Here is a 20,679-nt window from a genome sequence, read left to right on the forward strand (position 1 = left end):
ACTCATATTAGTGTGAATGTAGTAAGAGTGCGATAAAATAATTGTGAGGAAAAGAAAATAAAAGAAGAGGAGGGCTTACGTGAATCGAATGGGAGAAACTTTGTGGTTGATGATGCTTTTGGAATAAGTCGTGCTACATAGAAGTCCCACACACCACTTAAAAATATGTAATTATTAAGTCGTTTGCAAAAAATTTGGGCTTATATTTAGAATTTTTCTTTTAGATTGGCGACAGTGCTGTAAGACTATGATTGGTTGTTAAAATGATCTTAATTTATTTCAAATCAATTATTAATAGAACCACTATTAATTTTTAATAAATAAAATAAGTTAAATCAATATCAACTTATTTTATACATTTAAAAAAATATTATTATCTATAAATTAAATCACGATGTAGCAGTTAGCACCACCCATTGCCGACGCAAACAAACGAGTCTGTCTACGTAACTGCCCCAATTTGGGGGCTGCCTATGCACTCTGGACATTTTTTACATTTGACTACAAATTTATTTAAATTACAATAATGCCCTTACATTTTTTTTTTTACTACAGATTTGTAATGTGTAATATCCTGACAATTCAAGGGCCAAGTCCCTCCACAACTTAACTTGTATGAACTTCTGAATTAAGAATACTGCATAAATAAATACAAGTACAAAGTAATTGAAATGGACTCCACGAGCATGAACCATCATGGCCCATCGTGACCCACGTGACACTGATAACTCTCCAATTGACTCAATCTAATACAATTGCAACCCAGCCCACTACTTAAACATAAAAGACAAAAATAACTTTGGACAATATAATTAAATACACAATACATATATTTCCTAAACAAAACCCTAGATTCAAACATCACCCTACAAATGGACCCATTTTTATTAGTTTTGGCTATTTAAGTTATTTTATGAAAAATCATTTCAACGCGCCATGCGGTCTTTCACATGCTACATATAGTAAAAAAGTAATTTGGAACCCCCTTTATATTTGTCATACTATACACACCACGTAAATAAAATCAGAGCCCAAGGATCGGGCCCAGCCCACCAAGTTAGTAGCTAGGGGGATCAGAAAGTGAGGCATGAGGTGTCAGGGGGTTAGGGTGCCACGGGGCTATCAAAAGGCTCAGGGGAGTCAGGAGGCGTGAGGCTGTCAGGGAAGGGTCAGACAAACAAAGGCTTGGCCTTACCTGTAGGGAGTGCACACGAGAAAAGACAATTAGATAAATAGAGGGGGAGGATCTTCTTTTCTTCTTTCTCAACAGTCGGCTCCTTCAACCTCAAAACCTGGGAGCTTTAGCAAAGGCCTCTTATCCTGTAAATTTATATTTAGCATTATAATTATACAGTGAGATATGAGAGATCATGATAGACTGTAAACAAGAATATTATAGTAGATTTCTCCTCCCCAAACCCCTATGGACGTAGGTCTGGTACCAAACCAAGTAAATCTTGGTGTCATCTATTTTCACTTTTTCTGTACTTATTTTCCATTCACCGTCATGAACGTAATAAAAAGTACCAATTGCTTCTAAAAAATATTATTTTTTCTAAATCTTTAAATAAAAAAATATTGCTGATGATTTCATTAACCCTCTGAACCAATCGTTGAATCATTATAATTCATATAATCACAATTTATCCTTTTAAATCTTGGCATGACTCAAATGTTACTCATCATTCCTACACACCATACATCACATTTTTTTTAATTTTTTTAATTTTATTCTTCTTAAACTAATTGAATTATTCTACTCATAATTCATATACCACACATTTGATAAGATAAAAAATAAAAAAATCGTGTGTGGTATGTAAAGATAATAAATATAATTTTTCTCTATCTTTTTGTTAATAATCTAAGAAAGAGTCAAGCTATTTCTGACTTGTATTTTGAAATCAATAGTTAATAATATAATTTGAGTCAGTTAAAATCATTATGATACCTATGATACATAAAATTTATTTTTGTCAAGTAACATAAGATAACATAAACCAAATTTCTATATCGCATAGCATAGAGGATATCATACAACCTACATGCAATCTTCTCCTCTTGAGAAAAGTAATAACTTGCGTTAATGGCTAACGGGATGTGGCCTGATGACACAAGGCCCGCATCTTCAAAATAGAGATCATGGATTCGGCCGTCCTTCTCAAATATATATTAAAAAAAAACAAAAAAAACAAAAAACTTGGGTCAATGAGTACACGAGTTAAATTTTTTATCTAAACATAATTCTATTAAATTTAATTCTCGTATCTATGGATGCAATGTTTAAGATGAACTAAAATCATAATACGGCCTCAACCCAATAAAAGACACAATAATACTAAATCCATGGACAACATCAATTTTATAGTCTAGTAACATCCAAATTTGGTATCATGATTTATTTTATTTTATTTATTTTATTTTGAATTTTTTTATTTTTCCGTATGGCGATAACATTTTTTAAAATATCAAAACCTAAATTATTTTAAATTTAAGTTTCTTCAAATTTTTGTCCGAGCTTGATGATCTCGCTAGTGTGTGAGAGACATATAAAATAGACTATACAATATTTATTACTTTCTATATAAATATTTTGGACAACATCTGTTGAGTAATAAATAAAATGAAATATATTTTAAGTGTCTTCTTTCTCACTCGAGATTTTCAAATTCGGAGAATAATTTTTTGAGAAATGACAAGAGTAATTCACAAACTAACATTAAAGGTTAGTTTGGATTTAGAGAGTGTTTCATTTTATCTTATCTCATCATTACAACTTTCTCAAATTATCATATAAAATATAATATACAATTTATTTTTTTTAAATTTTAATTCAATTTTTTCAAATTTTAAAATAATAATAATATTAAAAAATAATATTCTAACAATATTTTATTCAACTTTAATTTAAGATCGTCTCATCTCATTTCACTATTTAAATCATCATAATATGATACATTAGATTGTAAATATAGTTTTATTATAAAATAAAGATAATATATTATATAAAATCATATTAATTTATATAATTATTTTTTATGGAATATCTTTCACGTCTGTAGGATATTTTTTCCGAAGAATTTAACTAAAGGAGATCACAGAGGTATAAAAAGTTAAAAGAGTCATAACAACAAAACTTGTAGTTTGTTCTATGGTTCCAACTTCCGTAACGCATTTGTCCTCGTTTGACATTTGTTCGTTATGGGTAAAAGAAAAAAAGAAAAAGAAAATACATAAATACGAGCAAACGGGCAAAAAGAAAAATAAACGAGCGCGCCTAGGTTTTTGTCAGAGTAAATCTCTGTGGGATTAGGTCGGGCGCTGGTGGAGACTGCCGTGCCACACTGGTCGCGGTTAGCGGATTCCTTGTCTCCGGTGAGCCTCAAACACTCCCTACTACTCCCCATTTCTTGTTTTTCTTCTTCTCCTTCTTCTCCTGGTGCTGCTACTATGGTCGAATTACCAACCAAGCATGAAATCCACTCTTATTCTACGGTTCATTCTCTTCGTATTTCCATTCCGGGGCTTTGATGCCGTGAAATTAGGTCTTAAGCAGGCTTCTACTGCCTCTTATTTATTTTCAACCTGGCATATCTTGACGGTCCTGCTCTGAATTTTCTTCGTCGATTCTATGAGCACATTTCTTTATCTGTTTCTATTTTCCAGGTAAAACATAGTACTGCCAGATGTTTGACTTTCCCTATCTATTTTGTAGGCCTTTGTTTTCTCGGGTTTCATGCGGTTTCGTTGCTATTTGATTCCATGCCTGCTACAAAGAAGGTTCTCTGAAGTTTGGATGCTTTGGCATTAATACTCTTTTTCTTATCAATCATATTCTATGCCCCCGTTATGCTTTGCTATACCTCTGATGTACACACCAAAAAGAAAAAAGGGGATTCTGACGTCTTCCTTTTTCTTTCCCTCCAAATGTGGCGTCTTTGCTAAAAACAAGTGTATGAATCGTGTGAGGTCACATCCATTCTTCTAATTTCTTTTTCAAGTCTTTCTTGGCATCTTGCCTAAGTAGTGCTTATGAGTTTTTTTCATTCAGGTTTGTTTCGGGATACAATATTGTCTGTAATGGTAATTGGATTATTATTATTGTTATTAAGTTCCTGCTTCTTGCCGTTCTGTTTATATCAGAATCTTGAGCATATTCACGTTGGAGGTGTATTCAACAATTTGATGAAGCAGATTGGAAATCCTGTTGATTTTGAACTTCCAGATTGGTTTAACAAATGGAAGCCGACGCCCTACACTTTTATAAAGCGCAGTATCCTTTTAAAATGTACTATCAAAATCTTGTCTATGTACACGTGCTATACTCGTGTAAGTTGTTAATGTGAAGTTTATGAAGAGTTTTCATGACAAGTTTACAGACCAAATTGGTTGGGGCTCCAGCATATGTAGCATTGCTGCAATTTTAATCAGTTCTTTTGTCTATTAAGTCATCTTTTTTTTTTTCGGTCACACTCATTTATAGTTTATATGTATCACCAATTTGACTTGCCCAATTTCAGTCATTTTTTGTTTGGCTCAGCTGAGACACCAATTTGATTTGTAATTTAATATGTTCTGAAGTCTCTCTCTCTCTCTCTCTCTCTCTCTCGTCTGTCTATTTAGCTTCTATGGTTTCCTTTTTGTTGATATTGACAAATTCAAGATATATATCTCACAAAGAGGATTAAAAGACGCCTCGAGGATGATGGTATATTCTGTTCCTGCAGCGTTTCACCTGGATCTTCTAGTGTGTGTGGTAGAGATTGCCATTGTGGGTAAGGAATGTCTTGGTGAATCACAGTTTTATTGCCTTATATGTCTATAGTTTGAGTTGGTTACAGTTCTAATCAGATCATCATGTAATTATATTTCACTCTCAAACATCTGATGATTTTAACATTAAGCTTTTGTTTCAATGGATGAGCAGTTAAAGATTTATTTGAACAATATTGGTTCAAACATCAACGGTGTTCGACCTATAAAAAAAACATCAATGGTGTTCTAATTTCCTATTGTTTTCTTATTTTATCAAACATAAGGTCACTCATGCATTTAAACAGTATTCCGATTTATAATGCTGTTTTATGAGGACATTGCATGTGTCAGAGCCCACTTCTCGTGCGTGTGGTTGTCTCCACACTTACTTCATCTAAGCACAAGATTCTTGATACACTTAAGGCATTTCCATCTGATTATTTGACAATTTCTTCCTATAGGATGCTTCTCTCTAGTTGCTCCACTGGATGTAAATGTGGGAGTTCATGCCTTAACAAACCCTTCCAGAACCGACCTGTGAAGAAGATGAAACTGGTGAAGGTATAAGTTCTTATTTTTTATCATAACATTCTCACGTTGTCACTTCGAACACTCAAAATAAAATGAATTTGCATGTAAAAATACCTATTTAAATTAAGGCGTTGCTTGCAGACTGAGAAATGTGGTTCTGGAATAGTGGCGGATGAAGATATCAAACAAGGAGAGTTTGTGATAGAATATGTTGGAGAAGGTGGTCTCTTCACCATTTATGCCTATCATGCTCGGTTACTTTAGATGCTGATTCATTGATGCTGCTTCTTTTTATGCAGTTATTGATGACAAGACATGTGAGGAAAGGTTATGGAATATGAAACACCGTGGAGAGACAAACTTTTACTTGTGTGAAATTAATCGAGATATGGTAATTGATGCGACATACAAGGGAAACAAGTCAAGATATATAAACCATAGTTGTTGTCCAAATACCGAGATGCAAAAATGGTTCTCCACTGACCCTTGATGTTGTTTTTGTGCTTGATAGTTTTATTTAATCTTATATGCACTACTTTTCTCTTAAAGGATAATTGATGGGGAAACAAGAATTGGCATATTTGCAACCCGCAACATAAAAAAGGGCGAACATCTGACCTATGATTATCAGTATGAGCCCTCACACAACTTTTTAGTTGCATCCCTTCACTTGCAATACTTTTGGAATAACTTTATAAACTATTGTGTTCTTGTAGTCCAGTCTAACAGTTTTAGCAGGTTTGTTCAGTTTGGTGCAGATCAAGATTGCCATTGTGGTGCTGCTGGCTGCAGGAGAAAGTTAGGGGTCAGACCTACCAAGCCTAAGATGTCTTCAGATGCTGCATTGAAACTAGTAGCATACCAGGTGGCTGTTTCACATCTCTAATTGAAAGCAGTGCTGTCTTGAAAAGATTTATGTATATGATGGCTGTTTGATACGAAACTCCAATTCCATTTTCCAATTTATATTTCCATTATTGAATTTTCTAGACATTTTTTTATAAGTAAAGATATTTATATTAATAAGAATAGGCATAGTCCAAGTACACAAGGGGTATACAAGAGTTTACACCTAGCTAAGAGAAAGAGATAGAAACAAGAAAATTATGAAAATTCAGGCCATTACAATCTACAACACTCGCCCATAGGAACGAAGTTTTAACAAGGAACACTCTAATCTCCTCCAATGTTAGCTCCTTTTTTTCAAAAGTCTGATTATTTTGTTCATTCCATAGGCACCAAAGAATACATATAGGAACCATCTGCCACGGTTGAGATTTGTGGAATTCCGTCCAAATTCTTCCAACTGGCCAGGAGCTCAACCACCATAGCAGGCATTACCCAGGCTAACTCCAATCTTCTAAAGACATCATCCCATAGTGATCTAGTGACCTCACAGTGCAATAGAAGATGTTCCACAGTCTCACCATTCTTTCTGTACATACAACACCAGTTCACGACAACCACCCGGCATTTTCGTATGTTATTCATAGTCAAAATCTTGCCTAGAGAAGCTGTCCCAGCCAAAATGTTCGCCTTACGAGGCACCTTGTTTCTCCAAATACTTCTCCATGGAAAGCTATTATGCTGCAAATTGGTGAGGGTCTTATAAAAGGAGCAGACAGAGAAAGCACCTTTTCTAGCGGGTGTCCACCACAACTTATCATTTCCCTGAGTGCTTAATCTCATTGCATACAAGGTTTTGAAAAAAATCAGCAAAGCTGTCAACTTGCCAATCATGAGCCGCCCTTAGAAAATTCACATTCAATTGGATTGAGCCACTAGACATCTCCTTAAGATTCGCCACTGATGCTTCATGTTCACACGCAATCCTGAAAACTGTAGGGAATGTGTCATTAAGAGTTCAATCTCCACACCATAAATCATGCTAGGATTTTATTCTAGATTTGTCACCCATCACAATTCTAGTGTGTCACCCATGTTATATCGCCGCAACCATTTCCCAAGAAGAGTCACAGGTTGAATACCCTAAAGTTTTTAATTCCCAACCCATCAGTAGAGATTGGAGTGGGTTGGGGGATGAGTTTGGTTCCACCTGGTCAAGTGGGATAAGGTTTTCTAGACATACACGTGTGTATAAATTTTCTAGACAGACACGAACGCATTTGTCTACATACGCGTGTGTATAGTTTATGCAAGTTATTTAAATACTTGGGGGTGGATTGGGTATTCATAACTTGACGAAGTTCAACCAAGCTTTATTGGGTAAATGGTTATGGCTGTACCAACAAGAACGGGGGCTTTGTGGAAGTTTGTCATTGATGCACATGTTGGGGAAGCATGGGGTGGTTGGTGCTCGAATGAGGTACGCAGATCACATGGGGTAGGGTTGTGGAAAAACATTAGGAAGGGTTGTGAGACTTTCAGGAGACATACACATACTGTTATGGGCGATGGATCTCGCGTCAGATTTTGGCATGATAAATGGCGTGGTGAACGTTGTCTCAAAGACATTCCCTGCCATATTTGAATTAGCACGAGTAAAGGATGCAACGATAGCGGACCTGGCTTTTTCTAGTGGCTCCCCTCAATGGAATGTGGACTTCACTACGGTAGCCCAAGATTGGGAGTTGGAGGTTATTTTAGATTTCTATGCGGCTCTGTATTTTGTACGTATGACCGTGTGTATGATGGATAGGATGTTTTGGAGCCCTTCCGAAAAAGGTAAATTCACAGTTAGATCATTTCACAGAGTTTTATCAAACCCGGGCAGGCTCTCATTCCCATGGAAGAGCATCTGGTAGACCAAAGCTCATTCAAAAGCAGTTTTTTTTTTTTTTGTTTGGACAACAACTTTGGACAAAATTCTCACCACAGATAATCTAAGGAGACATCGATTAATGGCATTGGATTGATGTTACATGTGTAAGAAAGATGGTGAATCTCTTGATCATTTGTTTCTACATTGCAAGGTGGCTAGGACCTTGTGGGCTGATTTTTTTACAGGACTTGGTTTATCATGGGTCATGCATGGCAGATTGATGGACTTTCTAGCATGCTGGAGAGGCCTTCGAGCAAATACACAAGTCGCAACAAAATGGAAAATGGTCCTTATATGTATGTGTTGGTGTATTTGGCGGGAGCGAAATGATAGAAGTTTCAAAAACCAAGAGAGAACAATGGAGGAGCTGAAAGTTTTTTTATTTAAAACATTGTTTTCTTGGGTGGGGGCTATTGTTAGTGTCCATGACTTTCTTCTTTCAGTTGTAAATTATAGCTAGGTATTTCTCATGTATACTTCATGTGTACTTGGGCTTTGCCTATTATTATGAATAAAACTTCTTGATTACTTATAAAAAAAAAAGAAAAAAACATCCCAAACACTAATTGGGAAGTTGGTGTCCTTATTTGGGGGAACGCTTAGGGTTCTATTTCAAACATCAAAATTCTTTATCACATCACATTAATTAGGCTGGCGAGTATCTAGGTTTGAGTAGTGATTCAGACTAGGTTTGAAGCATTACTCCTCTTTTCATACCAAATTTAAGAATAGGATCACTAAAATAGTAAAATATGAATACTCTGGTTGTTCTACGTCATACAATTCCCCCTTGGCTTCTGTAATCCTCTAGATAGTGGACTTAAGCAGGAGCTGCCTTGTATAGCAGATGACCATTGAAATCCCCCAATTGCTGGATCTGTGAATATTAATTTAATTGTGATTCATTGCATCTTGGTTTTGTAAATGTCTAGCTGCATCAATGATTGCTTATGTTATTCCTGTGTGTCTTGCATGCTTAATTTCAAAGTTCAGAATAACAAAGACTAATTATTGGATTTTTGTTTGGGAAGGTTTATCGGAATGGAGGATTACATGTAGGTAAGGATTTTTTTCCTGCATATCTTCACATTTTAATAATTTTTCTTCATGTTGTCTTGATTTCTATGATTGGTTTATTCGAAGGTTTTCCTTGATTTTCATATTTGTAACTTTCTCGTTCAGGGAGTTCGCATATTCGTAACCAGCAAAGAACATGCTCCCGTAATTGCATTGGTGAAGTTATTAGGATAACTCGCCCCATGAACGAGAGGTATTTTCGGAATGTCGAAAATATTATTTTGTTCAAACATTTGACATTGATTTAATTCAGTTAATTTTTTTAATTTAGTTTAATCGATCTTATTTGCTTATTGTTCCCTGTTATCCTCTATGACCTCTTATTTTACTTTTTAAAGTCTGTAGAGTGCCATTTACTACAATTTAAGTGATAAGTTGTAACAGAAAATGTTTCATGTCATTTCTTTGCTTTATTTGCTCCAGGTCCTTTGGGATTATTAAACGTTTTGATAACTTTTCCAAAAGACACTCGGTAAGAGACTGCTCTCTGTTAGTTAATGTTGATTAGATGAGCATAATGAGCTTATGGGAATATATCCATGTTATTGCAGATTATGTTTGAAGATGGAGCTGTTGAATTTCTTGACATGACAAAAGAAGATTGGGATTTTGTGAGATCGTGATTTAATTGTGGGGGTATGTACAAGTTTTGGTTAATTGGCTTTCCTGTTAGGTAATATCATCTATATCTTCCAAGAGTCTTTCCTAACTCTTTGCGATTATGACTTAACGACGTTGTGGAATAAAATAAGAAACTAAGTTCTAGTATTTTAATAACCCAGATAGAAGGAAGAATTTACAGGGGAATGGCTTGCGAACTTTCAGTGGGGGTAACGGTGAGCTTTGCTTGTGGTTTATGTTTTGACCGAGGGTGATAATGGAAGGAACTTAAGTGGGTTCTCTCCATTGTGGTAGGTTTAACATGCGCATTGGAAAAATAATGAAGTATGTATCAGGGATGAGGAGGCTCTTAGTGTTGAATTTAAGATGTTTTGTGTGTTAAAAGTTGCCATTGGTCTGGACAACTGCCCCAGGGGGAGGGGGAAACTCTCTCTCTCTCTCTATTTTGTTTATTATTGTCTAAGATGCATGATGGTTTATTAAGCCTCGGTATCACTTATTGCCCTACCTGTTGCTTTTGTTTTTATTTTATATTCAGAGAGCTCCTCAATCTGGATGTTTGTTCTTGCAAATGTAGTATTATTATTGTATTCTTGTAGTTGTTTGGTATAGAATGGATGACTAGTGTATATTTTATTATCTCTATTGTCTTCCTAGTTTAGCATAGCACGCATGACGTTTGATGATTTCCCTTCTTATTTTGATTGAATTTTCATGGCTGAAGGATTTTGTTCAAGCAAAGATCGCACATATGGTCGCAAGCATTTGGAACGTGTTTCACTGTATGTGCTTATTCCATTTTTGCGCTTGGGCAATGGCCGTGAAATATGAATATGAATTAGATCAAACATGAATAAATTGGTTTATTTTATTTTAGGTATCAATTAATTGCTGCTTGATTTGAGTGTTGCTCTCGTAAAACATGGATCCAGCTGCCCTGCACATTGCGGACGAGAATGTTGTATACCAAATGGAAGGACCATCGTTGTGCTCTGATAAAATAAGGATTCTGACGTTCCCCCGTGCAGAGAGTTCACAAGAATGTTGTACCATCTTATATTTTTTTCCTCTCTAATAAGGAGTTTTTAAACCGATTCCATTGATGCTTCTTAAGGTACTGCTGTTATGTAGAAGGGAAAAAAAATGGCCGGTAAGGCACCCTTTCTGGATATGAGCCATTGCTTGTTGACGTTCCCAAATCCCAAAAGGGGTTTATACACTCGTATCCAATAAATGAACTGTTGTCGTAGGCCGTGATTTCAAAGCCCAAAACGTCCGCTGAAGTTGGTAAATGGCCCGAGTCCAAAAGGTCACTTTCTTATTGCTATTATTATCACACGCCGCTTATGTATGATTTGTAATTTGGGCATTGGGAACTGGATAAATGCATTCATTGGTGCACGTGTGAATTTTTAGCCATCGTGCGACGAGGAATTGGCGAGGAGGTGAGATGGGGTTGGGGTAGGTAGGTGCAGTAGGCCCACAGCAGCCACCAACCCATGATCCTACAGTACTCTGTAAATTCTGGGTGCTGGTGAGGGTGGTGGGGACAGTAGGAGTAGGAAAATGATGGTGACAGGTGTCCCCACCAGTCACAAATTGTGAGATCTAAACCTGAAGCCGTCTTCAGGTAAGGTTATTATACGTCTCTATTTTTTTATTTTTTATTTTTATTAGTAGGTTCTTTTGGTTGGTAAAGAAAGTGGTTGGGAAGAGCGAGAGGAGAGGAATTCCTCGAGCTTCGTTAAACATTAAGCTGCTCGCATTCTTAAATTTGATCCCGCCGGGGGGGATCTCAAACTCAAAACAGCTTTTTATTTCCTTAAGTGACGACTAACTTTAACTACTTTAGGACAACTATTTGGCAAGTCGAATTTCGTAAAGTAGATGTCTCTTATCTCATCTCTCTATATCAGGCTCGTTTGGATGTTAGAAGTAGCTTAGCTCAGTTCACTTTGAGACCTTATCTGCCATCCAAACACACTTTGAGCTAAGTTTACATTCGTAAAAGCATTAAACTCGTTTTATATTGTAGACCGGCGTAACCCATCCTTGACTTTGCAAAAATTGTTGACTTTGTCTGCCAGTGATTCCTGTAGAAAAAAAAAAATAAATGAAAGGAAATGAATAAAAAAAATTAAAGAAAAAGTAATATGAAAAAAAAAAACTTGAAAGAAAACGGAATTGTAAATACTATGAAAATGAAAAAAAAAAAAAAAAAAGCCAATTGCTACTCCAGCTCCACGTTTTGAGTCTTTGACCATTGTTTTTGTTGGTGCGAATGGCTGCAGAGTACAGAAATACAAAGTTTTTATCTTTGGTGTATTTGGCGTCGGAATAACAGACTATTTCAATTTTTCTTGTCAGGTGAACGATATAAAATAATGGTGGGATTTATTTCTTTTACAATTTTCTATAAATATATTTACATTCATCTTAACATTCAAACACATTTTAAACTCATCTTAAGTGAATTTTACTAAACTCATTCAACCATCTCAACTCATTACTATTTATAAATAATTCAACTCAGTTTAGCTTAGTTTGACATCTAAACGCAACCTAAATTTAGATACCCATGAATGTTCAATTTCTTACCACTATGTCCTTGTGGTTAGAATCAACCATGATTCTAGCTGCTGTCTCGAAGGAGTGGCTACGAAGTTCCTGTCCGACACAAATACATAGTATAATGTAAGCTCATCGTGTTAAGGGTAATGTATTCTCATATTATTGTCCGATGGGAAGTGGTAAAAAAAAAAAAAAGAAAAAAAGAAAAAAAAAGGGTCCTAAAGTCACTCCGGGAAAAGAGGCTTAGGATTGAACAATCTTAAAAAAGTGCAACAAGAGTCGCTCGTGGCCCTACGGGACATGTCTCATGACCAAGCTACAAGACTCCTGAGATCTAGCCATGATAACCACTTGCCTTCAGTTTGCACAAATTTGTGACATAATTTGGCATTAACTTACGAGTTCATTTTGACGTGGTAAGCGTGAACTTGATATATAAACCCAAATTTAACGCTATAAGGATAAACTTGACGTGATAAATACCCAATATAAAGAGAAGCAACTTGCACCCCCAGACGCATGACTTTAGTCTTTGCATCAATGGCCCAAACAGATATATGTCTTGATATGAATATCGACTTAAGTTTACATGAAAGATCAAAACTATAACACCGTGTGATAGAACCGTGTGATGGAATCAAGCTCACCGTGAAGGAAACTCGCGATAGCATATCGGAGCAGCACTAAGTGGATGTCGATAGCGGCGCAATTGGGAGTGGCGGTAGGGCACTGTAAAAAGGGAGGGATATAGTGATGAGAGAGAGAGAGAGAACTAACGTGAGAGGGGAACTGAGAGGGGTTGAGGGCTGGGCATGGTGGTTGGTCCCTGATAAGCTCAATTCAAGGACAGATCACATTATGAAACACATAACTCATTGCTCATATTTTATTGTAAAATTGATAAGTGAAATGATTAAAATAAATGTTTGCATTAAAGTTGATACTATTTAAGTCTCGTTTGTTTTGTAGATAAGTTGAGATACAAGTTAAAAGTTAAAAAAATATTGTTAGAATATATATTTTTTAATATTATTTTTATTTTGAGATTTGAAAAGTTGAATAATTTATTTTATTTTATGTGAGAATTTAAAAAAATTAAAATAATTAGATAAGATGAAATGAGATGATATGTAAAAATAAATGAGATTTTATTTTTAACACAATAACAAAATAATAATTCTATTTTATTGCACATTGTTATCGTTGTTGTTGTTTTATTTTATTGTTATAAAATATTAAATTAAAATAAAAGACAAAACAAAAGGAAGAAAGGGAGAAATGATCGGGTAGGGGCGTAGAGTTGCATTTCCTCGTCTCCTACTTCGCAGATCAGACTTCAGAGTCCCGGGGGTGGGTGCAAACTTTTGAGTCTCTCTCTCTCTCTCTGCGTGTCTATAAAAATGGGAAGCGCAGACTGCTTACTGCGCGACAACAGCCACACATTCCCTTCCATGTGTTGTGTTGAACTTGTGCCCCCACTTCTCTACCTCTATCCCACTTTTCTCATTTCTTTTCTACTAAATCTAAATCTGAATCTGGATCTGAATAAATTAAGCTTAAGGGGAGTGAACCAAATCACTACTACATAAAGCTGAAGGATTTCTGTTGTCGGTTCAAATCAGAAGCGGACAAAGATGAAGGTGATTGAGAAGATCCAGGAAGGTCTTGGGGACGACGGGAAGGTGGTTTTCTCCTTCGAGTTCTTCCCGCCCAAGACCGAAGATGGTGTCGACAACCTCTTTGAGAGAATGGACCGTATGGTCGCCCACAATCCCACTTTCTGCGACATAACCTGGGGCGCCGGTGGCTCCACCGCCGATCTTACCCTCGACATCGCCAACCGTATGCAGAACATCGTCTGCGTCGAGACCATGATGCATCTCACCTGCACAAACATGCCTGTCGAGAAGATCGACCACGCTCTCGCCACCATCAAATCCAAGGGTCTCCAGAACGTCCTTGCTCTCCGTGGTGACCCCCCTCATGGCCAGGGAAAGTTCGTCCAGATCGAGGGCGGCTTTGCCTGCGCCCTCGACCTCGTACATCTCTCTCTGACTGCTAAATTGCACTTTCAAGTTCATTTTGTCTGATCTGTTTGTTCCTCTCTATGCTCTGTATATCGATCTACCTGATTGTTTACATCACATTCTTTTCATTGGTGAAATAGTGTCTCTGTTTCTTTTTTTTTCCTTTTAGGTGAAACATATCAGAGCTACCTACGGTGACTACTTCGGGATTACTGTTGCCGGTTATCCAGGTTTCTTTATCTTTGCTACTGTCTTTTTTAGTTCTATTATAGCTGAAGTTTGATCTTTATTGAATTTTTCCGGTCTATCTATTCCTTCAAAGTATTCACCCACCACACTCCATGCTCTTACAATCTTTTTGGGTTCTTCTTTATCTGCTCAGAGGCACATCCCGATGCAATAGGAAGTGATGGCTTGGCTACGGAGGAAGCTTATCACAACGATCTCGCTTATCTCAAGAGAAAGGTTCTGCTACTGTTCTACAATAACTCCTCTTTTAATCCTTCCATACATTTGTGCAACGTTTGCATTCCAACTGAGCACGCACTCAAAATTCCCCTCATTTGTGTACACAAACATATGCCTTTCGCCATTGTAGTAAAATATATTCAATAATTTTCAAAAGAAAAGTAGAAATTTTTTATATTGTAATGGAGAGTACTCCATAACAATATAAATAATTGTATTCGTACTTAGAAAAAATTTTTAATGGAGTACTCTGCTGTAGTAATTGACTATAGAATTTCCTCTTTTTGAAGGAGATAAGTCTGAATAATTAGCATTGCTTGCTCATTCCACCGAGTGATCATAAAATTTAGTCTTGTTAAGCATTTAGGGCCGTTTGGGAAAACAATTGGTCTCAAGTATTTTCAATATTCTCAAATATTTCATTTCCAAATATCACTCAAACACAAAATACTTTTCAATTTCAAATCTTCAACTTTTTAATCTAATCATTACCTAATCATTACAACTTTTCCAGACTTACAAACAAAACACAAAAAACAATATAACTTTTTCAAATTTCAAAATAAAAATAATATTAAAAAATAATATTCAAACAATTTTTTAACTTTATAATATTCTTATTCAAATTTCTCTCTTTTCCCAAAATCCAATAAAACATCTTAACTTAAACTATTTCGCTACTATTCACAAACTATTTCACTACTATTCAAGAGATAATATCAGATATTCTTAGTATCCAAACGAGCCCTTACAAAAACACGCTGGAGCATACAAGTTATCTTCCTGAATTGACCACCCCCTTGTTTCATTTTCTTCTGGTCATATTTTGTCCTTTTGTTCTGATGTTATGCTTTCTTTTATATGTTCTGATGTTATGCTTTCTTTTATAGGTTGATGCAGGAGCAGATCTAATTGTTACTCAACTGTTCTATGATACTGATAATTTCCTCAAATTTGTGAACGATTGTCGCCAAATTGGGATAACCTGCCCCATTGTTCCTGGAATTATGCCCATTAATAACTATAAGGGATTCATCCGCATGACTGGTTTTTGTAAAACAAGGGTGCGTAATCTCATTCAAAACATGTACTTGCAGCAGTGTGTGCTACCTGTAAAAAAAATGTGTAGCTCTGTGTGTGTGTGACTGAATGGATGAAATGTCAGATGTATTGGATGCTCGTGCCGTTTTGAATGAATTGCAGCTTATCTATCATGATGAAGCATGCGTTGAATGTCTGATAGGAAGCATTAGACTAATATGAGTATAATAGTACTGAAGGCCCTTTATTTATAGGTAGTTTTTTTTTTTTCACTCATCAAAAAAAGTTCATAGGTAGTTTCTTGAAATACCATACAACCAGAGTTATGCAAAAGTTTTATTAGTACATGGTTTGGAGTAAGAATAGCATTATGGAATAAAATGAACAAGGTCAAATTTGGAGATGACATGGTCCTTATCCTTCCAATTGGCCCACTGGATAGAAGTTTGGTTCCATCAAGACTCAAAATCACGAGCTAAGAGACTGGAAGGTTAATTACCCTTAAAATCATGCAGTAACTTCTGACCTTGAAATCACACTGTTGATAGCACCAACAGTGTGTGAGTTAGCATGCACATGCATGTACGCTTGGAACAGGGGAGGGGGTGTTTGTGTGTGTTTATATCCTTCTAACGGTGAAGCTTTTTGGGATGTTTTACTTTCTCTTTGATCATTTGAGTACAGATTTAGAAGATGTGACATCCCATGCAATAATATTGTGGGCATTTTCATTCCCCAAAGCTCTTAAATGATGTCAAACTTAATATTTGTAGCTGAATTGGTGCTACACTGGATGGTATAATCAATGTCTAATAGTGTTTTAGGAAACAGATACAAATCTTGGAGCAGGTAGTGAGGTGAAAAATCTGTCATTGGACATGTTTGCTAAATGTGCCCTCTGTGTTTTTATGGTGTGTTATGTTGATAAGATGTTCTGGTGGTTATGCTATTTACAACCTGATTTAATGTCTGCATTTATTGACATACTGTAGATACCTGCTGAAATTACTGCTGCCTTGGAGCCTATTAAGGACAATGAAGAAGCTGTCAGATCATATGGAGTTCATCTTGGGACTGAAATGTGCAAGAAGATTTTAGCTCATGGGATTAAGACATTGCATCTTTATACATTAAACATGGAGAAGTCAGCCCTAGCTATATTAATGGTTATTTCTCATAACCTAATCAGTTGTTCTGGCTTGAGATGTGGATGATATCGCTTGCATGATTAATAATCATCACAAAATGTAGGCACTAATAGAAGTGTACTTTGCAGAATCTTGGTTTGATTGAAGAGACCAAAATATCGAGGTCTTTGCCTTGGAGACGCCCGGCAAATGTTTTCCGTGTCAAGGAAGATGTTCGTCCAATTTTCTGGTATGCAACATATGGAACTGCTATAATTTGGACTAAAATTCAGTATCAGTTGGGTACACAGTTAAAATGTGATGCAGTTTTCAAGAGATCTAATCTTCCTAGCCAATTATGACAGGGCTAATCGTCCAAAGAGCTACATAACAAGGACTATAGGCTGGGACCAATACCCACATGGGCGATGGGGTGATTCTCGTAATCCATCGTATGGAGCATTAGCTGACTATCAGGTGTGCATGATCATACAACTTGGCTCTATTTATTTTTTCTCTGAACCTAACATATATTTCATCAAGTTGAACCTTTCACTAGACTAGATTTCTCTGATGGGAAAATTAAGTGTATCCTCTACTTTATTCAACGTAAGTGTTTTTGACAATCTTGTATTGCATGATAACAAGTTTACTTTAAAAAAAAAACAATTATGCTTGCACTTTGTATCATATGATTTCATTGATATGAATAATAATTATGCATCAATTCAAATCCTGTGGTACAAGTTTAATGGTTTCTTCTCACGATTGTGCTTTTTTTTATAAGTAACACAATTGTGCTTCAGTGTTGGCTTGTACTAATAAAGAGGTTTTTCCTGATTGGAGTTGCATTTTGTACTTGTTTTTGTTCGTTCATACATGTCATAAGTGTATCGATTGTCGGCCTTTAGAACAGTGGCAATGCATTTTTCTTACTTGGGTTGAGAAGTTTAGTTACACGTTAATGGTGAAGGAAAAGTGATGCTGTTTACAGAAAGTGGAGGTCATCTGTGAAGGCTCTTAATTGAATCAATAAATAAATTGACTGGGTTGTGGTATGTTGTGTATATAGGTGCCGTCATCATATTCTGACACTTCAAATGGTGGTTATCTGGGTTGTTGTTTTTGGCAATTTATTTATCTGGATCCTTAAAGAACCCTTGTCCAACTATAGAATGCAAAACCTTGGGCTCTATCCTGATGAAACTATTTATGTGGCTGTTTCATTCTTCAAGTTGTTTCTTCATGCAACTCCAGGACATTTCTTTCCATGTGTTTAGCACTTCTATAACTGCCTGCTTGGGTGGATGATATTCCTCCATTAATTTAGTTTTTTTTTTTTAAAGAAGTAGATTAGTTAATTATTGATGTGGTAACATTGACTTTGATGGGAGACATGCCCTGGTAAATCTCTTTTCTTCAGCATTGGCTATCTGTGACCTGTGTCTTAAATTTTTGAACAGTTCATGCGGCCACGTGCACGTGACAAGAAACTTCATGATGAATGGGCTACACCTTTGAGTAATATTGAAGATATTCACGAGGTACAGTTTCCATTTCAAGTCTGCTAGTCTTGTCTCATTGTGAGATAGTTGATTATGATTTCATGTTGGATTATTTACATTTCAGAAATTTAAGAAATTCTGCCTCGGAAAATTGAGAAGTAGTCCCTGGTCAGAATTAGACGGGCTTCAGCCAGAAACACGAATCATAAATGAACAGCTAGGGAAGATTAATACGAAGGGTTTCCTTACCATCAATAGCCAACCAGCGGTCAACGGCGAAAAATCTTCTTCCCCATCTGTTGGTTAGTAAAAGCTCTAGTGTGTGATCATAACAATTTTTCAAATAACCCAGTTTTCTTTTGTGTGTGGGACTGATATAGGTTGGCTAGATTAGTTTGGTTTTTTTTCGAATCCCAATACGAAGAATCTTATGGGGCCCCTTGATGCTATAAGCTAATATTGAACTTTGATGCCTGCGAAATTCCAAAAGTAATTTGGCATTTGTCCACGTTCATGATAAGAATAATGGTTACTTTATATTGGGCTCTCATTCCATTTAGTTCAGAGATAGAACAGGGAGTTCTAAATTTAACCAATTTAACCACGCGTTGATTTACCAAGATTGCGTTGCTGAGATTTCATGTTCTAGTATCTGGGAGTACCTTTTAATTAATAAATGTAGTAGATAATAATTTGCATTGTTCCATGTGATAAGTCCTATAAGTCTGTTGCGTACTTTTTCGCCATAAATTGTGTGCTTAGGGTTGTACCTTTGTACTAAAAAGTCTTGTTGCTAAAGTCTAGCAGTACTACTGTAGGGGAAATCGTCTGTGTTTTCATACTTGAAAGGTATCTGATTAAACCTTTTGTAGTCCTCTGAAAACACATTTGCATCGATGTGAACCACATTTGATGCCCCACTGATATATATTTGCCACGATTGATGTAATTCAGGATGGGGTGGGCCTGGAGGGTATGTTTATCAGAAGGCCTATGTAGAGTTTTTTTGCTCAAGGGAGAAGTTGGATGCACTCGTTGGCAAGTGCAAGGATTTCCCATCTCTAACTTACATGGCCGTAAACAAAGAAGGGAGCTGGATATCTAACTCTGGCCAGACAGATGTAAATGCTGTAACATGGGGAGTCTTCCCAGCAAAGGAGATCATCCAACCAACTGTCGTGGATCCTGCCAGCTTCATGGTGTGGAAGGATGAGGCCTTTGAAATCTGGTCAAGGGGATGGGCTGGCTTGTACCCAGAGGGTGACGCTTCCAGAAAATTGCTTGAAGAGGTGGTCGGCTCTATTCCTTAAAATGTCAAATTCAGGTGTTCTTAACACCACTGACACACACAAGCAGACATAATATATATATATATAATATTCGTCGTGACTTTTGCAGGTCCAGAGCAACTATTTCTTGGTCAGCTTGGTAGACAACGATTACATCCACGGTGATCTTTTTGCTGTTTTTGCAGACTTCTGAGACGAGCAGCATTTCTTCCCTTCTTTATACAACCCCACATGAAAGTGGTGCTTTTCTTGAGTCGGATTATATAATTGTATTGTTGGAATGTATCAAGTTGTATTCTAATTGCTTTCTAATAATAAATTCATTGAGGGGAGGGGGATTTGATACCTCCCCTGCTTTGGTACTGCAAATTATACACTTATGGAAGTAAACTAGCAATTCATTTATCATTGGTCAATAACAAAGGTAGACGTAGACCCCGAATATTCAATTACTTTGCATTCTCTATTGGGTTCTACAGAGAAGCAATCTGCAATTCATAGACAAAGGAGAACTGACTATGGATTGGAAGCTAACTTATTTATGCATAAGCACGATATCCTTAATAATTGGCATTCAGTTATGAGTATTCATATGGAATTTCTGATCTTCCATCATAACGAGAAAGTTTCATCTTTGCGCGCGCGCGCGCACACACTGACTACGTTTCTACTGAAGGCAGCCCCTGCCTTTATAAACATTTTTGGTCTCTCGTTCGTTGTCCGTCTGCGACTACTACGGTTTGTTTGAGGCAGGAGGCATCCCCCGCTCTGGATTCAATCAAACAAGTCAAGCCTGAGTGTATTTGTGAACAGAATGAGTGAGTAGGACTGATTTAGAATCTTGCGATTCCTTGTCCCTACCCAAAAATAATAAAATATTAAAAA

At 36.4% G+C, this 20,679-nt stretch overlaps 2 protein-coding genes across 5 annotated transcripts; both read left to right on the forward strand.

The window, feature by feature from the left end:
• The first annotated feature begins 3,215 nt into the window (after positions 1-3,215).
• On the forward strand, positions 3,216-11,015 carry LOC121245935 (histone-lysine N-methyltransferase ASHH3-like). Of its 3 annotated transcripts, XM_041143860.1 has the most exons (16): positions 3,216-3,375; positions 3,716-3,780; positions 4,144-4,273; positions 4,664-4,775; positions 5,217-5,316; positions 5,428-5,506; positions 5,586-5,757; positions 5,836-5,916; positions 6,025-6,151; positions 9,100-9,127; positions 9,251-9,338; positions 9,569-9,617; positions 9,697-9,781; positions 9,928-9,981; positions 10,491-10,548; positions 10,644-11,015. In XM_041143860.1, exons 2-13 carry the CDS (start codon positions 3,763-3,765, stop codon positions 9,766-9,768), a joined length of 1,056 nt encoding a protein of 351 aa, XP_040999794.1. In that variant the 5' UTR covers positions 3,216-3,375; positions 3,716-3,762; the 3' UTR covers positions 9,769-9,781; positions 9,928-9,981; positions 10,491-10,548; positions 10,644-11,015. The 3 variants fall into 3 exon arrangements, with proteins under 3 accessions (XP_040999794.1, XP_040999793.1, XP_040999795.1); XM_041143859.1 differs by lacking the exon at positions 9,928-9,981; XM_041143861.1 differs by lacking the exons at positions 10,491-10,548; positions 10,644-11,015 and adding an exon at positions 10,061-10,405.
• Positions 4,574-20,163, forward strand: LOC121245934 (methylenetetrahydrofolate reductase 2-like). 2 transcript variants are annotated; one of them, XM_041143858.1, is made up of 12 exons: positions 4,574-4,609; positions 13,707-14,376; positions 14,534-14,594; positions 14,747-14,829; positions 15,723-15,896; positions 16,866-17,039; positions 17,150-17,250; positions 17,366-17,477; positions 18,464-18,544; positions 18,630-18,807; positions 19,460-19,794; positions 19,904-20,163. In XM_041143858.1, the coding sequence occupies exons 2-12, from the start codon at positions 13,972-13,974 to the stop codon at positions 19,985-19,987; spliced, it is 1,788 nt and encodes a 595-aa protein (XP_040999792.1). In that variant the 5' UTR covers positions 4,574-4,609; positions 13,707-13,971; the 3' UTR covers positions 19,988-20,163. The 2 variants fall into 2 exon arrangements, with proteins under 2 accessions (XP_040999792.1, XP_040999791.1); XM_041143857.1 differs by lacking the exon at positions 4,574-4,609 and having other exon boundaries at positions 13,631-14,376.
• The last annotated feature ends 516 nt before the right edge of the window (positions 20,164-20,679 follow it).

Source organism: Juglans microcarpa x Juglans regia, chromosome 1S (genome assembly GCF_004785595.1).
Source record: "Juglans microcarpa x Juglans regia isolate MS1-56 chromosome 1S, Jm3101_v1.0, whole genome shotgun sequence".
Lineage (NCBI taxonomy): Eukaryota > Viridiplantae > Streptophyta > Magnoliopsida > Fagales > Juglandaceae > Juglans > Juglans microcarpa x Juglans regia.